The following is a 19,947-nucleotide window of genomic DNA, read 5'->3' as shown; positions in this document are numbered from 1 at the left end:
AATAAAGCTCCAATGAACATAGTGGAACATGTGTCCTTATTACAAGTTTGAGCATCTTCTGGGTATATGTGCAGGAGTGGTATTGCTGGATCTTCCAGTAGAACTATGTCCAATTTTCTGAGGAACTGCCAGACTGATTTCCAGAGTGGTTGTACCAAATTGCAGTCCCACGAGCAATGGAGGAGTGTTCCTCTTTCTCCACATCCTCGCCAGCATCTGGCTCAGTGATGAAGAGCACTGCCTACTTTTCCAGAGGTCCTGAGTTCAATTTCCAACAACCACATGGTGGCTCACAACCATCTGTAATGAGGTCTCGTGACCTCTTCTGGCCTACAGGCATGCATGCAGACAGAAACCTCTATACATAATAAATAAATTTTAAAAAATCATCTTCTAAAGTTGTCAAGGTGGATTGGTTAGTATGATAACAGCTTTGGTGATTTTAGTCTGTGGTCATCCAAAACTCGTCAAACACCAGAGAAGGGAATCTCTGACCCAATAAACAGTTGACATAGGGCTAGAAAGGGGTCCAAGTCTGCAGGAAGGTAGTTCTCTATGGGATAATGTAGTCTTGTGAAGTTAAAGTAAATTGGTAGCTCTTATAGTTTAAACATTAGATTGTAGAAAAAAAAAGAAGAATGGTTTCCTTGGAAGCTGTAGGGTGTTCTTTCAGTCTCTTTTTCTTTTCAAAATGGGTGGCACATTGCCTATATTTTAATTAATTTCCATTTGTTAAGCCATGAAAATGAGGAGCCCTCTCACTAACCCTATGTTCAATGCACAATGAAGCATGTGTTAGGCAAATTTCCTGATATTTCCAGAAGATTAATATGAGCCAAGTGCAGAAATCTGCTTGGGTTATTGAAGGCTGACGACGATGTGTGCTTATAATGTATTTTTACCTTACAAATATGAAACTCTGTTGATGCCCTTTTCAATTATGATTACCTTTGTTGTTGCAGATACAGTCGTGGTATATAAAACCAACAATGGACACGTCATGAAACTGAATACAGAATCAAATGCTTCCACATTGTTATTGGACAACTCAACTTTTGTAAGTGATGAATAATTACCTGCATGATGTATTGCACTGCTCATCAGCAATGACTCTCGTGGTACTTAGTATCTGTAACTCTACTCTAGTACCTTTACCCCATTTAATGGAGAAAACAGACTCAGATATCATACCATATTGAGAAATTACTCTTCTAACTGGTTCCATTGTCACCATTAATAGGTAGTTTCAGTTTGTTCCATGGCAATGCCGAATTTCCCCAGAACATCAGTTGTAGAGGTGACTTTTGTTGTCCAAAGTTGGCTATTGCTACCTTAGTTGGGGATATCTGACAATGGCTCTGTGGCTTATCACTGGGCTTTTCATTCCATTTAGCTTTGGTCTCTATACTTTTTTTTTCTGTCAGTGCCAGTGGTTTGGTTACAGCTCTATGATAATTTGAGAGCCTGTAGCATTTTCCTTACTGTTTAAGATTTCCAGGATATTGCTGATCATTATGTTCATGTGAACATTAGGTTCACTTTTTCTTCTAGGTTTTTGAAGAATTCTTTGGGCTTTCTATGCTGATTGCATTGAATCTGTAGATTGGTTTCAGTAACAAATCCATTTTTTTTAGTATTAATCCTGACAATCAATGATCACTGGAGATTTGTCCATCTTTAGTGTTTTTAACCCACTGTTAAAACAATTGCACCATCTGTCTCTGTCTGTCTGTCTGCTTCTGCCTGTCTGTTGTCCTTTCTCTCTCTGTCTCTGACTCTCTCTCTTTTCTCTCTGTTGTGCATGTGCGTGTGTGTGGTGCATGTGTGTGCATGTGTGTGTTGGCCAGAGGTGGACACCAGATGTCTTCATCCTCAATTGTTTTTAAACTTTATATTTGAGATGAGTTCCCTTCACTGGACCTGGAGTTCACCAGTTTGCTATCATGGCTTACTAGCAAGCCCCAGGAATCATTCTGTTTCTGTCTAGGCTTGGGATTACATTGCATTGCCACATACAGCTTTTCAGGTGGATATTAGGAATATAAAATCATGTTCTCATGTTTGTCTGGCAAACACTTCACCAAACGAGCAATCTTCCATGTTAAAAGTGTTCTTCAGATCTAAGAATTTTCTGGCTTAGTCATTAAGGCCCTTTAAGTATAGGGTTATGTTGCTTGCAAACAGGATGCTTTTACTTCTTTCATTCTTATTAGTTCCGCTTTTATTCCTATGCTGTTTCTGTTTTAGTCGACTTTTTGAGCATCACATCAAGCGAGACTGTAGATAGCTTTATTTTCTTTCTGGTTTTAAAGGAAATGCTTTCAGCTTCCCTACTTGGCATAGGATTGGGGATAGTGATATATACTGCATGTTTTTTTATATTGAAGGACATCCCTTTTAGTCATAATTTGTTCAGGGATGTGTTATCATGAAGCAATGTTTAACTTTTTCAAAGCTTTATCTACAGGAGATGATCCTGTGACTCTGTTTCTTATGTGTTATATTTCAGCTATGCATTAGTGTATGCTGAACTAATTTTAAAACCTTAGAATAAAAGTTACGTGGTCATGGTGTATTGTTCTGGTTTTCTGTCTGTTGCTGTGAAAAACAACAACAACAGCAACAACAACAACAACAAAACCCAAAAACATAACAAACAAAAAACAGGACCTACCAAAAGCAACTTAAAGAAGGAAGGAATTTATTCTCCTTAATGTTCTTGGTCACAGTCCATTAACGATGGAAGCTAAGGAAAGATCTCAAGCAAGAACTGAGGGCAAGCCTGTTTGCTACTATATATGCCATTGACTAAGGAATTCACTTTACAGCCAAAGAAGTGAAGCAAGAACAATAGAGAACGCTGCTGGCTGGAAGTCAGACTTGTGTTCAGCTAGCTTTCACATATATTCTCTATGACCATTGGCCTATGGAGCGGTGCTGCCTAGAGTGGCCTGGGACCCTCCACATATCAATTAACAACCATGACAGTCTTCCACAGCCTGGCCCACATGCCAGTTTGATCTAGGTAATTCTTCAATCCAGGCTTTTCCTTTAGATATCTCTAGGCTATGAAAGTTGACCTAACCAGGAAATGTATGATTTTTGTAATGCACTTGTGTGTTCTTTTGCAAGTGTTTTATTGAGAAAAATTTACCTACATTTATCTGGGAAATTGGTCTGCATTTCTATGTTGCATGTTATCTGGTTTTATACAATTTTGTCTTTGTAGTATGAGTTTGGTAATGTTCTGTCTCTGTATTTTATGATACAATTTTAGAGTTAGCTCTTAAAGCTTTGTTGGAATCCTGAAATGAACATTTTTCTCCTTATTTATACTTAAATCACATTTCATGGTATGAATATATTTATAATTTTTGGTGTCTGTGTTAGTTTAATCAATTTAACATATCTTCAAGTCACTAGGGAAGCAGGTACCTCAAGAGAACAATTAGCACTGCCAGCTTGACCTTGGTGACATTTTATTGCTGGCTGATGTGGAAGGACCAGTGCATTGTGGGTAGTAATGGGCTATATAGTAAAGGAAGCTCAGTGGATAAGAGCACTGGTTGTTATCCTAGAGGAACTGGGTTTGATTTCCATCATCCACATCATGGCACCCATCTGTCCATAACTCCAGTTCCAGAGGATCTGATGCTCTTTTCTGCCCCTAATCATGTGTACTAGATTCATTTAATGGACATAGATGCACACAAAGAAAACACCTATACACTGCCTATCTATCTATCTATCTATCTATCTATCTATCTATCTATCTATCTATCTCTATAGCTGTATCTGCATCTATATCTACATATAAAAGTTGAGCAACTATGGAAAGGAAGCCACTAATTAACCAATAATTATTAAGTTTTGTGAGTGAGTGTGTCTGTTTGTGTGTGTGTGTGTGTGTGTGTGTGTGTGTGTGTGTGTGTAAATAATTGAGTGGCTTGGCAACCTGACAAAAGCATAATGACCTGAGTTCCATCTCCTCTGGGAATCACAGGTTGAAGAAGAGTACTAATTCCTGCAGGTTGTCCTCTGACCTGTACACACAAATGAATGCACAAAAACATATCCACAATAGTAATAAAAAATAATAAAATTGTTTTATTAATTAAGACAAAATAATGACATTTTTGTTTAAATGGTAATAAACCAACCCATACTTATCTAGAAATAATTGTTGTGGATGTCATACTTCATAATATTTAAGAGAGAAAAATAGGTAAGACTGATTGCTATTATGCAATTAACTTAGACTCTCTAAGGGAATAACCTCCTTTGAGGAGATAGTATCAACTTTCATAAAGGACTGTAGGAAGCAACATAGAACAGCTTCTTGTATTCCCTCTCTAGGTGAAGGAACACTTTGTGGTCTTCAGATACATGAGAGATGGACAAGAACCACTGAGAGATCACTTCATAGTGGAAAACAAGCCCTCCATAGGATGATAAGACAGGAAAAAGGAAGAGAGGTTTGGGCATAGTAAGAGTTTCATTATGAAGTCCAAACTGAAATCAATGTGGTTGGTTTTCTAAAGTATTCCTTTAGGAAGCAAAAGATCATATGTATTTTCATTGTTTCCTTTCCCTGTAGGTAACCTTTGTAAGCAAATTGTTGTCACCCTCTCAAATCATTCAGATTAGGTTTAGAGCCCCAGTATGGGAATAACTTTGTGACTGATTCCTTCCAGTCACAGGCTACTTCAGATAAATGCTATATTTATTTTTATCAGAAATTGTTTTTCTTTCCTTTTGAGTTTATTCCATCTTTTTTTTCAGTTTTCTTAACGTAGCAAGAAAAATAATTCATTCCATCCCATCATCCATCATTCCTATTCTTGTGTTGCTAAAATATAATTTCTGTCTCACCTCACTAATATAGCCTTCATGTGCTAATTAATGCAATCTATCTAGGCTTATGTATTTATATTTTAAATATTTCTTTGATGTCTTTTTGTAGTTTTTTCTCTGTTACCTATAACTTTTAACAGAGCCACATTTAATAAATTTTCTAATTAATATTCTTATGTGATGCACTGGCCTCCTAAATTCATTTACAAAGCAGTGCAGTTATGCAGGTTACAAGTCTCAGAGTAAAGGTTAGGGGATAAGATTGTGTTCACCCAGTTACCCAAAATTTGAGATTAAAAATGTAAATTATAAGGATATGATTTCAAAAGAAATCTATATCCTTCCCACTCTAGTATTATTAAGGACAATTGGGTTTTAAAGTTCAAATTAGTTTTGATTTAGCAACTCTACTAAGTCATGGTATTAAAAATAATTTATCAGATTTAAAATATGAGAATATTTTACTTATAGCTATAATCAATCATGATAATAATTGTAACTACAAGTCTCTTGGTAAATTCATAGAAAATCAATTGATAAACTTTATTGATAAAAATTGTCAAGTATATAGCACAATACTCTAATTCTTTGAAAACATGGTATGTCAAAAATGTCAATTTACATGTTTGTTAAAAGATTTATTTTATTTTTATTCTTGTGTCTGTGTGTATGCCATGAGTTTTCACTGTCCATGGAAGTCAGAAGAGTGTATTGGATCCCAGATCTACAGTGAGCTGCCTGATGTGGCTGCTAGGAACTAAACTTAAGTCCTCCATAAGAAAAGCAAGCCCATGTCACCACTGTCATGTCCTTAGCTCCTCATTTCTTTCTTAAGATCATTTGATGCCATTTTTTCATTCATTTCAAGCATATTTTAAATATATTAACTGGTTGTTTTAAGTTGTGTAATCATGGGTTAAAGACTCTAAATATGAATAATATTGACATAGCTGTCAAAAATATGATTGTCATGAAACATTTTTTTCCATGAAAATATGCCCTACTGTATACTTTGTGATTTGAAGTAGGTGAATGAAATTCTAAGGTTGGGGACCCATAAAAAGCTTACCACTATTTAAATATGAGAATGTAAAAGAATTGATTTAGCTCCAAAGCTGTTGCTAACAAGTCTAAGCATTTGAAATATTATTTCTAGATCCAGAACTAATTCAGATAGAAGAGGGAGCAGAGCAACATTGCAAGCATCCTCTATGTGTCAGCTGTGATCCTCTTATTATTGATAGTGTGAGGATTGGCAGTCATCTTGAATAACAGTCATACAGTATTCTGCCAATTCACTTTTCAAAATTAAAAAAAGGGGAGGGAGGTGAGACTATATATCCAAGTTTCATGTAGCTAAATATTAAGACCTATTTTAATAAAGAAAAATTAGGTACTAATAGAAACATTAATAAGCAAGAGATAAGAATATATACGCTTCAACCTCTCAAAATATATGTTAAAGGGGCCAGAGAGAAGGTTCAGTAGGTTACAGCATTTGCTTCTCTTCCAGAGGACCCAGTTTAGTTCCCAGAACCCTTACCCAGTAGCTCAAAACTCTCTGCAACTTTACCTGCGGAGTTTCCAACACCCCTGGCCTCTGTTAACACCAGTGCTTATGTGTAAATACTCACATGCACACACACATAATTAACATAATTAAAAAATCAAAATGCATGTTTAAATAAACCCTCTAAAATTAGTCTGAAACAGAAATAATTTTCTATGATGAAAAAGAATGTATTCCAAGGATAATTGTTGCTAGACAGATTTGGTCCAACTGTCTATTGACTACTACAGAAATAGTAACATGGACTAAATGCCGTGAGGGTATGTCTTTGTTCTGTGTATAAACAGCATCAGTCTACATTAAGACTCTTGGCTTGTCAACTTTCATAGTGGTTATGATTTTCTTTCTCGTTTTCCTTGCTGTGCCAACATGAAAACAAAATGAATTATGGTACAGTATTCAAAATTACAAACATCAAAGCAGGATAATTGGTAGTGGAAATTCTGTTCCTCTTTTTACACATTTACTAGGGCACATAGTAATTTTAAATTTTAATTTTACAATGTGAGAAGATACTACAGTGGTCGCCATGCGTTTTATGGACTGTGTTGCAGTCGGTTGTGCATTATCCGTAGAGGTTTCTCTGAGAAGAGACTGGGGTTAAAGTAGCTCCAAAACGTCCACCCTCAATTATAATTAAGAATAATCTAGAGGCTAAATTATCCTAAGGTATCACTCATAGGGACAAAACAGGATTATTGTCAAAGACTGGTAAGATGAGTCAGCTCCCACTTCCAGCACTTGCTGTTGTATAGGTCTTCCTTTGGTCTGTTTAAGGCTAAAGATATATCAGCTAAGAGCTGGAAGATAACATGAGGCAGAATCTGCCACTGCTTTGCACTTTGGCCTCCTGAGAGACCTGTATTCTGTGATATAGCCACAACCAGTCAGTCTATTTGGAGCAGTTGATGTTGGAGTTTTATAAACACCTCTGACCATCTGATGACTGGTTCAGACTTGCATTTCACTTCTGAATAATTTCACATATGGCTAACTCCCAGTCATGGAGAGCTAATTAAAACTTTTAAAGAGTGTTCATCAGAGAAAGTTTTAGACAGGGAAGCAAGTTTTTAGTTCTATTGCATAGTTGGGTGGCCACAGTTAATGATAATGTAAATTCTAGAATCATGGAGAATACATTTCAAGTGCCTTACCACTAAAACTAACAAATAAGGTTGGTAAAAATTATGTTAAACTTCTTAATTTAGTCATTGCTCAATGTCCATGTATAAAAAAACATGACATTGTACCCTGTAAGTAGTTATGCATATAATATACATTTGTGATCCCTCTACTAAGTAATAATAATATATGAACATGATCACTTGCACCTGTAGACCAGGACTCAAGACCCTAAGACAGGAAGATTAAAATAAGGGCAAGATTAATTGGAGATACAGAGTGAGATCCTATTTCAGAAATAAAAAATAATAATTTTAATACAATAAAATTAAAAGCTTAATTTAAATATGCAGCCACACATCCAATTTCTTATTCATTTATGGTGATTTAAGCAAGCAAAATACATTTTCAGGAGACAATTGAGGATTCTGCAGCTGGTGATGCAACCTCTTCTTCCCCTTTAGCCTTTGGTAATGTTCAGCTTCTGCAGTTCGAGATGCATAACCCTGGTGGGGTGTGGGTAGTGGTAGGGTGGGGTCTGAAGTCTCCAAGTGAATGTGCGATAGAAGACAGACATTTTGATAGCACAGTGGAAGCACAGTAAATTAATATTGAATCTACTTGGGAGACATATGAGTTCAAGGATGTTCTGGGTTTTGTCAAGCATAGATTGATAATAGCAGTCCATCACACTGTCACAAACACTCTCAGATCCCACTGCTGTTTGCCAAAAAAATTGAAGCTTAGAAAAAGAGACACACTAACCCTACATTGTTGCTGTGGTCAAGAGGCCCTTGCTGACAGGAACCTAGTGTGGCTGCTCCGTGGGAGGTCTGGCCAGCAAATGACCAGTGCAGATATGGATGCTTGGAGCCAAGAATCACAGTGAGCTGAGAGACCCCGTGGGGGAGCTGGCAGAAGGACTGGAGGAGCAGAGGGGGATTGCAACCCCATAGGAAGAACAAGATCCCCTGGCAGGACCACCCAGTACTCCCAGAAACTAGACCATCAACCAAGTAGTGTACAGGGAGAGATCTAGGACTCCAGAAACATTTTTTAGCTGAGGATGGCCTTGCCTGACAGCAATGGGAGAGAAGGCCCTTGGTCCTGTGGAGGTTTGATGCCCCAGCTTAGGGGATCCTGGAGCGGTGGGGTGGGGTAGGAGAGCACTCTCATATAGGCAAATGGGAGGAAGGAGAGGGTGGATGTGGGATGGGGGCATTGTGGAAGGGTAGCTGAGATGTGGGATATCATTTGAGATGTAAACAAATGGAATGATGAATTGAAAAAAAGAGTTGGGGGAGGATTATTTCTAGAATGCAAGTTACCAGGGAAAGCCAGGTTTCAAGCTGACCAGAAAAGACAAACAAAAAGATGGAAATATAGAGGGAAGTACTGACTACAGATTGGAAGCGTTTCATCACGATTAATTTACAGAGCAACTCTTTCAGAGAAGGAACAAGGATGCTGAGTTCTTTCCTCAGCAGGCAGGATTTTTGCCTGAGGGAACTGAAAGCCAGCAAGAGAGGATGTTGACAGTCACATGGACACTCAATGTAGACTTGTGGTATGTGAGAAGCATGCTGCTGGGCCCAGTGACACCACTGAGGGTTCACAGGACAGGTACGAATCGAAGAGTCTCCAAATTAAGAGTCATGATTTGGAGAAAAATTACTCAAGGGTTTTAGCCTAATTTCATCATGCTGCCTAACAGGTAGGAAATTACCTGTTCACATTAATCAGGAAGCTATTGAAAAGTAGCAGAAAGGGATAGCATTGCATAGTATGTACAGCTAGCTCTCCTGAAAGGGAGGAACAAACCCACCAAGGAAAAAATCATCTTATAGTAAAAGAAAAGAAAAGAAAAGAAAAGAAAAGAAAAGAAAAGAAAAGAAAAGAAAAGAAAGGACAAGGAGAAAAAGAGACATCTAGAGTAGTCTTGAGAGTAAGGAAAAAATGCTTTGACTTCTGATCCAGTGCTACCTCTTACATACGTCAATATCTCTTTCAAAATTATTTTTAATAATTTATAAAATACAAAAGATACAATTTATAAAATACATATATACTTTATATAGCAAATTTCCACTTTGAAGAGTTTAAAGTATAAGGATTTAATTTTTTAAACCTTAGATTTTATTTCATGTGTGTGAGTATTTAGCCCACATGAATGTCTTTGCACTCTGCTTATGCATTACCTGAAGATGCCAGAATCCCTGAAATAATAATAATGGAAGATTGTTAACCACCATGAGGGTACTGGAAATTGAACCTAGGTTATCGGGAAGATGAAGCAGTACTCTTAGTACTGAGCCATCTCTCTCCAGCATCCAAGGAAATGACTCTTTATTGCGTTCTGTTTGGTTCTTTTTGTTTGTTTGTTTTTTGACAAAAACCAATAAATTGCCATATTTCTTTTAAAAAATTAGAAAAGTTCTTAAATTAAATATATTTACACATATAAAATAATATATATGTATATTTAAAAATTATATATATATAATGAATATAATGAATATTCACATAGGTTTGGTGGATCCATAATAGCTATCTAGAGGATCAATAGATGAGAGACAATGGAAAGGTAGATAGATAGATAGATAGATAGATAGATAGATAGATAGATATGCACTTGCAGATATCTAGTAATTGAATTCCGTGTTTTACTGCCATCTAAATAAGAAAATATGACCACATACACACAAATGCACATATACATTTAATAGAGAAAGAGAAAAGTATGGTTTTATTGACCTCGGTTGCCATCATTTGACCAAAATTCCAATTTTGCCATATTCTAAATGTCTCAGTCTCTAACACCCATGCCATGATTCTTTCTTTTCAAAAAATTTTGGTTTTTGTATATGATCTCTCTGTGTGTCTGTGTCTCTGTGTGTCTGTGTCTCTGTATGTCTGTGTTTCTGTGTCTCTTTCTCGGTTTTTCTGTGAAACAGCAGACAGACAAACACACAGACACCTACACAGACAGACAAATACAGACAGACAGACACACACACACAAAAACAGACACACATACACACTGTCCCTCCACCACCACTCTGTAGTATCTATTACTGTGCATCTTCACTCCATTTTTCCCATTTCCCTGTGTAGATCTGGAAGAAATTGAGCTAGTTTAAATTTGAGGTTTAACTATGTGTCCATGCTCATGCCTGTCTCTCACCACTTACCCTGGACTGCTTAGTGGGTTCTGGGCAGTCTGGACTACAGAGCAGACTCTACTTTGAAGCAAGTGAATGTACTTTCAATTCACACTTCCTGCTCACAACGTCATGCATTCGGCTTACTCTTATTCTAGGCTTGTGTACTATAGGATATAGCAGCACATTAGTCCACTTTTCTGCATCATGGCTTCATGGGGAGAAAGTTACTCCTTCCTTTATCTCTCAGCAACATCAACACGTGAGTCTTTTCTTTACTGAACTGAACATTCCCCTGTTTGGTTTGTCTGAAGGTAGCATTTTTTTTTATAGCTACTTTTGGGCATACTCAGAAGTGTAGCCAGCTCCACAGCTGCTGAGCATTGAGTACTATATTAGGTAAAATAAGGGTTACTTGAACCCAGGGTCATCAGTTACTCTGCTATTGTTATAAAATACCTTGACTAAAGCTACTTAAGGAGGAAAAGGTTTATTTCAGCTCATGGTTCCAGGAAATCAAGGCGAAGTTAGCAAGAAGTTCCCTGATTGCATTTTATCCTTATATTGGAAGTACAAGTAGAACAGAACATGGGGCTTCTCTATATGACCTTAAAATCTGCCACCAGCCATCCATGTCCCCCAAGACTCCACTTTCTGTAACCTTCCCAAAGAGCACAATTTACTGAAAACCATCTGTTCATATACATGAGTCCAGAAGGAGCATTTCTCATTTAAACTTAAATGCCAAGCATGAAGACACTGGAGTATTCTATCTTATAACCAAGGTATCCATTGAATAAGAATGGGGTATATGCATAGCTTGGATTCACTGAAAAGAGGATGAGTGACATGTGTCACAGTGTGATGAAGCATGATGTGAGATGTTCTCCTGCTATATAGAATGACACAAGTTTTTAAATTGAGTAATTTCACATTACTAGAAATTTCCACTTAGTTTTTTTAATTTTATTTCCATGAGTATTGGTAAATGAAAAGACGTCAAATTGTACTTCCATAATTTATTTTAAAAACCTGGAAGATCTTAAATGTTATTTTAGCCTCATCCACATCTTCATAGCAGATCTCTCTGTTTTAATTATTTGACTATTTTCAATTAGTTTATTTGAACTTTCATTGTTAAACTGTGTGAATTCTTTATGTATCAAATATGAAGATTTCTTACTCAATAAGGTCTATAGTTTAATTTAAGAGTTATGTGTGTTCTTTTCTTGAATATATGTCTATGCACCACATGTGTGCAATGTTCACAGAGGTCAGATAAGTAGAACAGCAGGCCATCTCAAACAGGAGTTACACAGGGTTGTCATTGCAGGAAATCAAATTGTGGTCCCTCGGGAAGAGCAGCCAGTGCTCTCAATCATTGAGATATCTCTCTAGTTTCTATTTCTGTACATTTGCTAAAGATTTTGCTATTTGTTTCCTTTTGTGGATGTTATATTGATCCATGGAAAGATTTTTGCTTGGGGGAAATAAGGGTGTAGACTAGTTTGTAGACTGCTTTAGTAATATGAATGAGGCCCTGGTTTTAAGCCCCAGTGTCACATAAGCCAGATGAGGTGTAATCTCGGCACTCAGGAGAAGCCAAGAGAATCAGAAGTTCAAGGTCAATCCTTAACTACATAGTGGGTCTAAGGCAATTCTGAGCTAAATGAGATACTATCCAAAAATAACCAACTGTGAGTTAAAGTATATTTATTTTTCATAATTACTTTATTGTTAACTTAGATTAACTTGTGTGTTTCTGTTATGATCACTATCATTTTAGTCTTATATTCCTTGAGTCATTTTGAGTTTACCCTTCTATGTGAGGAATGGGAAATAAAATCATTGTGCATTATTGAGCCACACAGGATTATTTGAAAAGATTATTCTTTGACAGTGATTAGCCTTTACACTCTTATAATATATGAGCTATCAGAAATATATGAATTTATATCTTGAATCTATATCCTTATATGTCTTTCTCTCTCTCTCTCTCTCTCTCTCTATATATATATATATATATATATATATATGTATATATGTATATATATATATAAATTTACAGTCAGATATTTTTCCCAATTCCATCTTTCTTTAGCTATACCTTGTTAATTTTAGTGCTTTGTTTCTCATTTTTATTCTTCTCAGTATATCTTTTCTCTTTTAAATTATACTTTGTCTTTATTATTTACAACTTCACATGTGTGTATAATGAAAAATGATCATATCCACTTGCCACCACCCAACCTGAACATCTTCAACTAACATGCCCCCTTCCAAATTCATGTTGCTTTCTATAACCCACTAAGACCAATTAAGACAACCCATATGTTTATGGATGTAATGCCATCCACTAGGTCATAGAAAACCTGCCAGAAACCAGACATTTTGAACAAGAGTGCTTCTCTCTTCTCTTATAGCTATCCATTTACAATTTCTTCTTAATATGGGGAGGTTGTAGAGAGCACCCATGATCTTGTGAAGGTAACCACAGCTACTGTGCATCTAGGAGGGCAGCAGCCATGTGATATCCTGAAGACACATTCACAGCACTCCTCCTCATCCTTTGGCTCTTTCTTATATTTTCTACCTTCATATCTGCAGTGTTCCCTGGGCTTTGATGAGCAGCAGAAAGAGTATTTCAAACAAAGATGGGAGGAACCCATGTCTAGAAACACAAACATCACAAACATGTTAAACTTCTTTGTGATGTTTTCCTTCACACAGTGGCTATATTGGTGAATGCTAATATCCACATCACTGTGTAATTGACAAATACCCTTCTCTTTCCCATTTCCTTCCTCCCTTTCTTTCTTTCTTTCTTTCTTTCTTTCTTTCTTTCTTTCTTTCTTTCTTTCTTCCTTTCTTTCCTTTCTTTCCTTTCTTTCCTTTCTTTCTCTCTCCCTCTCTCTCTTTCCTTCCTTCCTCCCTCCCTCTTTCTTCTTTCTTTCTTTCTTTCTTTCTTTCTTTCTTTCTTTCTTTCTTTCTTTCTTTCTTTCTTTCTTTCTTTCTTTCCTTCTTTCTGAGATACGGTTTCTCTGTGTATCCCTGACTGTCCTGGAACTCATTCTGTACATCAAGCTGGCCTCAAACTCAGACATATACCGGCTTCTGTTGCAAAGTTTTTGGATTAAAGGCATGTGCCTCCACTGTATTTTAAATTTTCTAATATAATTCTGCTATTGCCAGAAGAAAAAGTTTGCATGTTGTTAAAACAATAATTACATATTTATTAAGACTGATTTAAGTATTTTTTGTAAAGGTATTTAGTGAAGAACATCTTATATGATTGAGATTTGTTTTCTGTCTTGTGTCACGTATATTATTTTATTTTGTTCTTGTGTTTTCTCTTCCAAAATGGTATTTTCTATCTCCCTTTTAGTTATTTTTCTTTGGGATTCAATTTGGTCATTACTTTTGGAATGGTTGATACTAGTAATTAACTTCAAGAGGAGGCAGATGATCACATTCAGTATCACAAGCTACTGAAGAATTCACTATATATCTCTCAAATTCATGCCAAATATCCTGCCTCAGCCTCCCAAGTGTTGGGAAAATAGAAAATATAACATGTCTCCACAAACAACATTCTTATTTTACATTTAATTATTTGTATGTGTGCATGTGTCCAATGTGTTAATGTGTGTGTTGTTTGTGTGTTATATGTACATGCTTGCATGCGCATGACACATATTAGTCAGAAGATGACAACTGGGTCTTAGTACTTTCCTTCCATTCTGAAAGTCCTACATATCAAACCAAAGTAGTTAGCACTAACACCCTTTTCTGTTGAAACATTACAGTGGCCCACTAGCAATAGGTTAAGTTAGATTAAGTTAAATCAACTTAAATACCTACTTCAGTAGTACACAAAATGTATCCTGCCATTCTCCCAATAGATCCATTAACACTGGATGGTGGCTTCCCACTAGATTATATATGTATGCCATATCACACACAAACAATGCTATTTTATATTAAGTAATTACTCAATTATCTTCTATAATCAGTTGAAGGGCATCATTAAAAAGTGACTTCTGCTTTTCATAAACCTATCTATCTCCTTTTGTAATTTATTTTGCAACTTCCTGTAGTTGAACTTCTGTCCTGCATCCCCTCCCATTTCATCCTGGAATCTTTTCTAGGTTAGGTCCAATGGTCATGGCCACTCTGATCCTCTGTTTATGTAGAAAGCACCTTGGTTCCTTATTTTGCATTCTGCTTTTCTCAATATGGAGCTCTTTGTTAATAGTATTTTTTATTTGCTACTTCGGAAATGTTATGTCAATTCCCTCTGAGCCTAGATGGCTTCTTGTGTAATTAGTCAGCTGTTATTCTTACAGGGATCCCATAGATATGGAATTAGTTTCTCTTTCTATTTTCATGATTTCTTTTTGTTCAATTCTTTCTATTTGACTCTCATGAATCTACTTTAGGATTTCTTTGATTTTGCTCAATTCTCAATTTATTGAAACTCTTGAATAAGATAATAAATATATTCTTTAAAGATGAAATATTTTTCACAAGTTTTGAAGTTTCAGCTCCTTTTTCTTTGTGATTTCTATCTTTAGATTTTCAGTCTATTTTCTATCCTATATTATACTTTAATAAAATGGAAGTTTAGTTTTTCATCTCTATAACTCAATATTGATGTTTTCTGTATAGTCAGTACATCCATATTTCCACTCTTAAAATCACTTAGATGTTGCCATCTTGAGTGCTGGGTATCATCTGCATCATCACCATCACCCATCATTTAGCTTTAGTAGTAGTAGTAGTTGTTGTTGTTGATGATGTTGACTCTTCCCAAATTAGCTTAAGCAACTTTAGCCAGCTTAGAGCTTTCTGAGAGGAAAATCTTGACTGAGGAATTCCCTAGATTATATTAGCCTGCAGACATGCCTAAAGTAAATTGTCTTGTCTATTAAGTGATACAGAAGGGCCCAGCCCACTGTGAGTGGCACCATTTCTAGGAAAGTGGTTATTCACTGTATAAGGAAGCAAGTTACATGTAAGCCTGTGTGAGCTAGCAACATCATTCTTCTTTCATGTTTTCTGCTGTATTTTCTTGGCTGTGAGTGAGTTCTGTCAGATACAATGCTGCATATAATAACAAACAAAGCTGCTTTGAGTTCCTGCTTTGAATTTCTATCCTGGCTTCTTTCAGTGATAGACTGTGACCTGGAAGAATATGATGGAATAAAACCTTTCCTCCCCCAAGTTGGTTTTGGTTAGAGTGTCTTTTATCAGAGCAGCAGAAATGACATTAGAATTGACTCTTTTGAGTTATCTAACATTGCAACCCCTCAACTGGGGAAAATCAAAAGAAAGCAATGAGTTAGGGGAGACTGAGCAAAATCTCACCTATCATTTCCAGACTCAATCCATTCAAATCACTTATAGCCAGCATTTTTCAAACTTTTGGAGTATCCTCAGATTATTCTTTTAATTTGAATGATTGTTTCAATGTGTGTCATTTACAGCATACATGTTGTAAATCTGTTTATGTTGGCAGTACATAGGATTAACCCTATGGCCTTGGGTATGCTAGGCAAATGTTTTAGCATTATTACAGCCCCAGCCTAAGTCTATTTTTATTAGTGCCCTGATGGTTCCAATTATTTATTTTCTTATAAGGGACAGAAAACAGAAATATTTCTATTTCTTTATTTATTTACACATATTTTTAACACACAAAAAACCTTGGATATCATTTTAGAAAAAAAATATATTTGTAGGGCCAATTCACAGCAGTGTGTTTGGCAAGTGAGAAGAAGGGTAAACTAGAAATTCAGTGTGTAGTCTCAAAATGCCATATAGGTGTCATTGTATTAACAATTATTCCCATGATTATCCATATGATTGACAGAATATTATTTCATTGTAACAGTAAGTTAAGTTCATTTAGTTGTGAGGTTGATTTACAATTTTCATGTGCCATAGTGACTTTTCTAAGTTCTTTTGGTTAAGCCTTCCATATTGGATATTATATCCTGTACTGACTTTAAATGTTTCCATTTATTTTGAAACTCATTATAATTGTCTATCTACTAGGAAGATAAACATCTATGTGAGCTGGGGAAGTGATTCAAGAGTTAAGAGCCTTTACTTTTTGCAGAGAACTAGGGTTAGATTCCTAGCACCCACACTGGGCAGCTCACAACCCTAGCATTCCCCTACATGGGTCATCTGGCCTCCACAAGACCAAGGGGCTCCCCTCCCAGTGATTCCAGATAAGGAAATCTTCTGCTAAATAGCCAGCTGCAGCCATTCATCCTCCCCATCCCATGTATACTCTTGGGTTGGTGGTTTAGTCCCTGGGAGCTTTTGGAGGTCTGCTTTGTTGATGTTTTTCTTCCTATGGAGGGGTTTACAACTCCTTTATCTCCTTCTGTCCTTGCTTTAACTATTCCATTGGGGTTCCCACACTCAATCTGATGTGTGGCTGTGAGCATCCACATCTGTATTGGTCAGGCTGTGGCAGAGCTTCTCAGGAGACAGCTATACCAGGCTGCTGTCAGCAAGTACTTCTTGGCATCAGCAATAGTGTCTGGTTTTAGTGTCTGCAGATGGGATGAATCCCTAAGTGGGATAATCTCTGGTGGCCTTTCCTTCAGATTCTGCTCCACTCTTTGTCTCTGCATTTCTTTTTGTTAGAAGAAATTCTGAATCATTATTTTTGAAGTGAGAGGGTGGACCATTCGCTTAACTTGGGGCTGTGCCTACCCACTGGATATGGTCTCTACAGGTTCTATTTCTCCTTTGTTGGGTATTTCAGCTAATGTCCTCTCTTTTAGGTCCTGGGAACCTCTTGGGTCCATGACATTTGGGACTTTCTAATGGATATCCCCAGTTTCACCTCCCTCACTACAACACAATTTTGTAATGCAAAAGACACTGTCAATAGGACAAAATGGCTACCTACTGATTGGGAAGAGATCTTTACCAACCCTACATCCACTAGAGGGCTAATATCCAATATATACAAAGAAATCAAAAGGTTAGACTGCAGAGAACCAAATAACCCTATTAAAAATGGGATACAAATCTAAACAAAGTATTATCAACTGAGGAATCTTGAATTGTTGAGAAACACTTAAAGAAATGTTCAATATTCTCAGTCATCAGGAAAATGCAAATCAAAACAACCCTGAGCTTCCACATCACACCAGTCAGAATGGCTAAGACCAAAAATTCAGGTGACAGCAGATGTTGGCTAGGATGTGGAGAAAGAGGAACATTCCTTCATTGCTGAGGGGATTGCAAGCAGGTATAACCACTCTAGAAATCAGTCTGGTGGCTCCTCAGAAAATTGAACATAGTACTACCTCAGGACCAGCTATACTACTCCTGGGTATATATCCAGAAGATGCTCCAACATATAACAAGCACACATGCTCCACTACTTTCATAGTATCCATATTTATAATACCCAAAAGCTGGAAACAACACAGATGTCTCTCAACAGAGGAAACGATATAGGGAATGTGGTACATTTACACAATGGAGTACTATTCAGTTATTAAAAACCATGAATTCATGAAATTCACAGAGAAATGGATGGAACTACAAAATATCATTTTGAGTGAGGTAACCCAGTCACAAAAGAACACACATGATATGTACTCACTGATAAGTAGATATTAGGCAAAAAAGCTCAGAATCCCCATAATACAACTCACAGACCATATGAAGCTCAAGAGCAAGAAAGACCATACCAAAGTGTGGATGATACAGTCTTACTCAGAAAGGGGAAGAAAATAATCTGGGAAGGTAGAGGGAGAGAGGAATCTGGGAGGGAGAGAGGAAGGGTAGGAATAAAAGAGGACCAATGCAGATAAGAGAGGAGATGAATGAGAAGTACAGAGGGTCAGGGATTGTGTGTATTCAATTATGAATAGGGTAGCCTTATACTGATCTCCTAAGTATTCATTGCTGATGAGTTCCAGCTGAAAGCCAGTTATTGTCTCCATTTGTGCACCCCAAGACTCCAATAGATGGTTCAACACCCATAGATACACAGAGAATTTTGCTTAATCTCAATGGATCTAAAAAACCTTGAAATGTTTGAAGCAGAATTTTAGGGAAGAGAGGTGTCAACAGGGTTACAAGGAGGGTTGGTGATGGTGGGTGGGTACAGTATTCATAAAACACATTATACTTTAATAACATTGTCAAAGAACAATTTATTTTAAAAATTGATTGTAATAAAGTAATTTTTACAGAAAGCATGACTTGAGGTAATTTGCTATTAGACAACTATAGTCCAAACATGTTACATTTTAAGCATCATGTTAGAAACATGATAAAGCATTATAGTAAGAAAAAAGATTCAAAATGTATACTCTTTTATATTTTGCTAGATTTTACATATACACAGACACAAAGACACACAGAGACACACACATATGCGTGATCACACACAGACACACACACACACACACATACAATCACACAGACATACATTGTTCCTGTATGTCTGTGGTATGTAGGTGCTCTTGCCTTTGAGTGTAGATGTGGACTCAAAGGTTAGCAACAGTTGCTTCCCCTGTTGCCTGCCATCCTTTGTAATTTTGAGCCAACATCTCTAGAGCCTGAAACTAGCCATTTCATCTAGACTGGCTGGTTATCGCACTCTTGATATCCCTGCTTTATCTTCACAAATGTGCAGTAAAAATCAAAAGAAAAGAAAAGAAAACCAAACCAAAACAACAACAAAAGAAACAAAGGAAAAACACTTTCTCTTACATGGGTGCTGAAGATCCAACCTCAAGTTGTAGTACTGAGCCATCTATCTATCCAGCTCCTTACTCTTTCTGTTTATTCTATTATTTAATGTATGTGTCCTTAAATGTAATAGAGCTATTTAGGAGAAAAGTATGTTCAAGCTATATTAAGCATTAAGTTAATTTGAAAACTCATTAGAGCACCACAAACTTAATTTCAAACAAAAGTTGACATGGGTATGCAAGTCACAATATTCCTGTCTCCGTTCACCTAGAGCCTTTGCCATTTGTCAACACTTCCCAGTAGAAAAATACTGGCAGATTTCCCTTCAAAGTCACCATGTCTGACCTACTGACCCCACTGAGAGAATTCAGTGGGTATTAAAAAAAATTAAAGGTTATAAAGAAATTATAAGCCGGGCGTGGTGGCGCATGCCTTTAGTCCCAGCACTCGGGAGGCAGAGGCAGGCGGATTTCTGAGTTCGAGGCCAGCCTGGTCTACAAAGTGAGT

At 36.7% G+C, this 19,947-nt stretch overlaps 1 protein-coding gene across 4 annotated transcripts in view; it reads left to right on the top strand.

Annotated features, from left to right (window-relative positions):
* Positions 1-19,947, top strand: part of Dpp10 (dipeptidyl peptidase like 10) — a 1,458,922-nt gene that overhangs the window by 1,117,411 nt on the left and 321,564 nt on the right. For all 4 annotated transcript variants that reach the window (XM_021165015.2, XM_021164934.2, XM_029476885.1 and 1 more), the window contains exon 4: positions 963-1,057. In XM_021165015.2, the coding sequence (XP_021020674.1) occupies positions 963-1,057 (95 nt within the window). The remainder of the gene's footprint in view (positions 1-962; positions 1,058-19,947) is intronic.

Source organism: Mus caroli, chromosome 1 (genome assembly GCF_900094665.2).
Source record: "Mus caroli chromosome 1, CAROLI_EIJ_v1.1, whole genome shotgun sequence".
In the NCBI taxonomy this organism is placed as follows: Eukaryota; Metazoa; Chordata; class Mammalia; order Rodentia; family Muridae; genus Mus; species Mus caroli.
The sequence above is the reverse complement of the archived record's forward strand: the minus strand, read 5'-3'. Positions and strand labels throughout refer to the sequence as shown.